The following is a 6,000-nucleotide window of genomic DNA, read 5'->3' on the forward strand; positions in this document are numbered from 1 at the left end:
CATCATAAAGGGCTTTGGGAACAAAGTGGGTAAAGGCTATTAGTTTTAGAAGGGGGGAGAGAAGGAAAAAGGAAGAGGATGCGAATGGAGGGCCGTGCAACAGCTTGCTCAGTGACACGGCATTCTGGAACCAGCATTCTGGAACCAGAATCCTCCTTCGGGGCGGGGAGGCACGCCACCTCCAAGTTTGTCCCGAGTGCTTCACTCTACAGGTTTAGGGCTCCAGTGAACACACTTCTCCAAGAGGGGCCCGTCAAGGCTCTTCCTCGGCTCTCTCCCACTCAGGGGACAAAGAGGGCTGACGACTGGGGCGGAAAAGCGGTGCGAGTTGGGGGGATGGACTTAAGCGGCGTCTCCGGTGGGGAGCAGCGAAAGGCTCCGCCCAGCGCTCCCGCGGTTCCCTTCTGGGTTGGCCGAGAACTTTCTACACACAGCGGCGCTGGGGACTCCTTGCCCACGCGTGCAGCAATGCGGGGCACGAGTTGGCCCGACTGCTCCGCCGCATTCCGCATGTTGTCGGGTGGGCCCCGCTCCACGTTCACACGTCCAGGAAATTATTACGTAACTCAAGAGAGCACGCTTTCCCGCCCGCAGGAGGCTGCGGCGTTGCGGGACAGGGCAAGCCTCACCCCCGCAGGAAGGGGTCAGCTTTCCGCACACGTGGGCGCCGCGCACAGCCGGGCCGCTGCCCGGCCTAGGCCGCCTCTCGCCCGGGACCCTACCTACTCCCGGCCCCGCCCTCGCCCCGCCCCTCCTCCCCTCCCGGCCCCGCCCTCGCCCCGCCCCTCCTCCCCTCCCCTCCCGGCCCCGCCCCTCCCCTTCCCGGCTCCCGCCCTCCGTCGCGCCGCTCCTTCCTGCCCCGCCGCGCGGGGCGCCGCGACACCAGAGCCCGCCCCGGTGGCGCACGTGGAGCGGGGCACGCAGGCTAGCGGCGCCCGCCCCGCCAGGGATGCTCGCGCCGCCCGATGCCCTTCCCGGGCCCCCCACCTCCCGCCCGGCCGCCCGCCCGCGCTCTCCCCGCCGGCCGCCGGCGCCTCTAACGAGTCAGCACCAAGCACTCTCGGGCCCGCGCCCAGCGAAACCCCCGCGGAGGCCCCCAGGACCACGCCGAACCCGGAGCGCTCCGGCCGCTCCAACTCCTGCGTCCCCCACTACCCCCCACCCCCACCCCAGCTGCCGCCACCCGGCCCCGGGGCGGCGGCGAGCGCCGGACGCTCACCTGACGATCGAGTCCCGCGCCGAAGGCGCCCGGCTGCCCTGGCCGCGACTGTTCCCGGCCTGGGCGTCCTGCAGCCGCCGCTGTCCGAGCAGGCCCTCCCCGCCGCCACCTCCGCCGCCACGGCCGCTGCTGCTGGCGCGACCGGGCGCTTGGAGGCGGAGCGGCGGGCCCGGGGGCCGCGGCGGGCGGCGGAGCCCGCGCAGGAAGAGCGGCAGGCGCGCCCTCATGGCGCGGGGGCGCAGCGAGACCCGCGAGGCGGCGAGAGCGACGGGCGGCAGGTCTCCCTCCACGCGGAGATGCGGCTGCGGCGCGCAGACGGGCGGCGGCGTGTAGCTCCTCCCGAGGGTGGCGGGGCGGGCGCCAGGCAGGGAACCGGCCGGCGGGTAACGGGCCAGTGGAAGGAAAGACCTGCACCTTCCTCCTCAACCGGAGCGGGAGCCCCTAGGGGGCACTGCACCTAGAGGCCGTGACGTTGGGAGGGCGGGAGCCTGCGGGACGCGGGGCTGATCCTTCCAGTGGCCCGGTCCTCTAGGGCAGGCTCTCTGGCACTCAGTCCTGCTAGAAATCTGGCTAGAGGAAGGTGTGGCATCAGGGAGGGCTGTGGCCCATTCCAGAGATAGTACCTGCTCCCTGTGCCTAGGATGCTGATAACTCCCTGCCCTCAGGTGGGAGTTTGCTTCCTGGAAGGCCACTTGGCTGAGCGTCTAGTTTAGATACCAGGGCATGGTTTACTAGGCTGGCGGTGTCCTAACAGTGAAGGATGTGTGGGGCTTGGGGTTCCAAAGCTGACCTGTAGCCTTGGGCAAGTTAACCCCTGTGAACCTGAGCTGCGTCCACAGTTTAAACAAGATATTGATGCTTTGTTTATAATTTTATCAGGATTATAATTCCCAAGTAAAGTGGGAATAAAACCAGTGCAAATTACAAACAGTAGCTACCACTGTACAAAGCGCCGGAGTGACATCTCACTTAATTCTAATAAATGTACAGATCTTTCTGGAGCCATGATGGGGTTACCTCCTGATAAACTGGTCCTAAATGGAAACTCGGTGAATTGAAAATTGATTACACCTAACCTACTGAACGTCATACGGTAGCCTAGCCTCCCTTAACCATGCTCAGAACACTGACTGTAGCGTGTAGTTCGGCAAAATCATCTAACACAAAGCCTATTTTATAATAAAGTGTTGAATAGCGCATGTAATTTATTGACTACTGTACTGAAAGCAGAAAAAAGAAGGGCTACGGATTGATTGTCAGTGTACGGGTTGTTTACACTTGTGACCATGTGTCTGACGGGAGCCTCCTGTGACTGCCCCTACCCAGAATCAGGAGACTATCCTGCTGTTGTAAATCAATAGCCCAGGAGAAGATCAAAATCCCAAATTTGAAGTCTGGTTTCCACTGGATGCTTATTGCTTTTGTACCATCCTCAAATAAAAAAAATCGTAAGTCGAACGGTGGTTAAGTCAGGGACCATGTGTAATGCGTTGAGTATTGGCCTGATTGACAACTTGGGGGAAGCGGGTCCAGAGGGGTCGTTTGGTTCATTGACAGCGCTGGAGGTTTGCCTGACCCCAATGATCATGTTCTTAATCTTATAATATTGTCTGCGTTTTTTATTGTAGGATGAGTGCCTCATTTGGCACATTACGACTTTGTAGGGTACAGGAATACCTAACATTGCCACAGCCCTGTGATTTAGGTATTCCCACCATTTTACAAGGAGGAAACAAGATCACAGAAGTTGCACCTTGCACAAGCATATAAATATTGCAAGGGAAACTTGGGTGGTCCATTCACTTACTACCAGTGGTGATCTTGGGCAGGTCATAAAACTCTTGGAGCTTCGTCTCATTATAAATTGGTGACCCCCCCCCACAAAAAAAATAAAAAAATAAAAAAAAATTGGTGACCCATTCATTTAGCATTCATTGGACAGTACTGAACATGGATCACTGGTCACTAAGATGAAAATCACCTTGTCCATAATGAGTGTATGGGAAATCTGCATCTTCCTCTTAATGTTGCTGTGAATCTAAAACTGCTCTAAAAATAGTCTTAAAAAAAAACCCAAAAACCAAAAACAGCCTCTGCCCTAAAGAAGTTCTAACAGTAACTCTGCCACAGTGGTGACAATTAGCTTTTCCACCTAATGAGTGCTCATAATAGTGATACTTAAAACCACAGTGGCGGGATGCCCGCGTGGCTTGGTCGGTTAAGCGTCCGACTTCGGCTCAGGTCATGATCTCAAGACTAGTAAGTTCCAGCCCCACATCGGGCTCTGTGCTGACAGCTCAGAGTCCGGAGCCTGCTTCAGGTTCTGTGTCTCCCTCTCTCTCTACCCCTCCCCCAGTCGTGCTCTGTCTCTCTCTCAAAAATAAACAAACATTAAAAAAAAAAATCACAGTGGAGACCACATATGGTATGATCCCGATTATAGGAAATGTCCAGAATAGGCAAATCTGTAGAGACAGAAAATATATTAGTGGTTGCTTACAGCTAGGGGTAGGGGAAATGGGGAGTTGACAGCTAATGGGTGTAGGCGATGAAAACGTTCTAAAATTAATTGTGATGGTTGCACAAATCTGTGAATATGCTGAAAATCATTGAATTGTACCCTTGAAATGGGTGAATGGTATGGTTATGTGAGTTCCATGTCAATAAAGCTGTTACCAAAATAAAATAAATAAATAAATAAATAAATAAATAAATAAATAAATAAATAAAAGGCTTTTGAGATAAGGTGGTGGGGTCCTGGGGTCTAACTGTTCCGGAGGAGAATCCAAAAAAACACCAAGGGATCTGATGCTTGAGCTGAGTGGCCTTTAAGAAATATGTATACTATTTATAATCTACAGAAAAGCATAAGATAAAAAATAAAATCACTCTAACGCTATCACCAAAACATCACTATTATTTTTGATCTCTTTATTTGAAATTATTTTATAAAGTTACATACGGTGAATATATATGTGTGTGTGTGTGTGTGTGTCTTCTTCACTTACTATATATCTGATTTAATGAAATTGGGAAGGAGAGAATTTGAAATCATGGCTTTTCATGGTTTTATATTATAACATAGCCTATTTTATGGGTAAACCATAATTTATTTTCTCTCTCCCTGTTGTTGGCTGTATTGTTTCTAATTTTAGATGTGACAATACTGTTGTGAATATCCTTTCATTCATTTGTCAATAGCTCTGTACTGAGACCCTTCTGTGTGCTGGGGGAGGAATGGGAAGAAGATTGATCAGGGGGCCACTGACCCCTCAGTCATCCTTTGCTGAAGCAGTTCTCATAAGACTCATAACTAGTAACCATGTTAACTGAAAAACAGGGCAGAGAGCTGGAGGATAAACGGCACAACGTCCTCACATAAAGAAGCAACCCTCCCGATCATACTGAATTTCAAGGAGGTTATGGCATTTTTATGAATTCCAGGGCTCTGCATGGCACAGTGGGTTCCAGAGACTTCCCAATGTTTAATTAGACACCCTACGGATGGAAAATTTGAAGAGAAAAGATTAAGTTAAAGACTTCATACCTAAGCCAGCCTAATGAGAAGTCACAAAACTAACTTGTTACTGGCATTGAAATGACTCAGACATTGAAATGACCCTGACATTGAAATGACTCAGACTATAGAGACTATGTAGACTGTACTACAAAGCCATTTTGGAGAACGCACTTAGGAGACGGTTCTCAGCCATCACCAGAAGCCTATGGCGATCCACACCTCTAAGGTGATCCCCTACATCGTTAGATGACACGTTCAAGTATAATAATGTTCTGTACCTAGAGACACGTTGCTTCTTTTTCGACTGAACTAATGTCATACACTCTAATCTTAAACAAGCTTAGGTGAAAATGAGGTCCTATTTTTAATATTAAAGTAATAATATATTTTTTGGATCAGAGAACTAGGAGTTATAATAAATGCTATTAAAGTAGTTAAGGGGGCGCCTGGGTGGCTCAGTTGGTTGAGCGTCCGACTTCGGCTCAGGTCATGATCTCACGGTCCGTGAGTTCGAGCCCCGCGTCGGGCTCTGTGCGGACAGCTCAGAGCCTGGAGCCTGCTTCGGATTCTGTGTCTCCCTCTCTCTGCCCCTCCCCCACTCATTCTCTGTCTCTCTCTCTCTCTCTCTCTCTCTCTCTGTCAAAAATAAATAAACTTTAAAAATAAATAAATAAAGTAGTTAAATCTCCCATTCTACTTTGGCTATGAAATAGTGGCACGAGAGTGGAACGTTATGTATGTGGCATATAAGACCATTTAATAGCACGTGATTGCTTGACGATAGTTGATGCTTAACTAAGGTCTATTAGGATTGTGCCCTTAATATGCAGTTTTTGAAATTACTTTAAAAGGTCTAAGACAACAGATGACTGTGCTGGTTGAGAGCCAGTTAAAATATTTGACCTGACCTCTTCAGATCCTGATGTAGATGATATGGACACCTGTCTTCTGTTCACTTTCACTCCCTCATGGGCCTCACTCTGAAGTCAACGCAGCCTGAGCCCAAGGTGCTCGCATTCCACAGGAAAGGGATTTGAGTTCTTGCACGCTTGTGACGCACGTTTGCAAGACAGAAGAATAGGAAAGGGAGAAAGATTTGTGAAAATAAATTTAGGATCTGTCCTATTCCCAGGTTTGTTTCATAGCGATCATTATCTCATTTTGATAGATACGTCTGAATCCATTTACGCAAAATTCAAATATATATTAGTCTGCTTTGCAAAAGCCAACCAAATATATATTAGCCTGCTTTGCAAAAGCC

General features: G+C 50.4%; 1 protein-coding gene across 1 annotated transcript in view; it reads right to left on the reverse strand.

The window, feature by feature from the left end:
- Window positions 1-1,608, reverse strand: part of MTHFD1L (methylenetetrahydrofolate dehydrogenase (NADP+ dependent) 1 like) — a 185,045-nt gene extending 183,437 nt beyond the window's left edge. The window contains exon 1 of the mRNA XM_047102623.1: window positions 1,220-1,608. Coding sequence (XP_046958579.1) covers window positions 1,220-1,446 — 227 coding nt within the window. The 5' untranslated portion in view covers window positions 1,447-1,608. The remainder of the gene's footprint in view (window positions 1-1,219) is intronic.
- Window positions 1,609-6,000: the final 4,392 nt, after the last annotated feature.

Source organism: Lynx rufus, unplaced genomic scaffold, assembly GCF_022079265.1.
Source record: "Lynx rufus isolate CCGP_SWC_20201006 ecotype Redwood Valley unplaced genomic scaffold, mLynRuf1.p SCAF_6, whole genome shotgun sequence".
In the NCBI taxonomy this organism is placed as follows: Eukaryota; Metazoa; Chordata; class Mammalia; order Carnivora; family Felidae; genus Lynx; species Lynx rufus.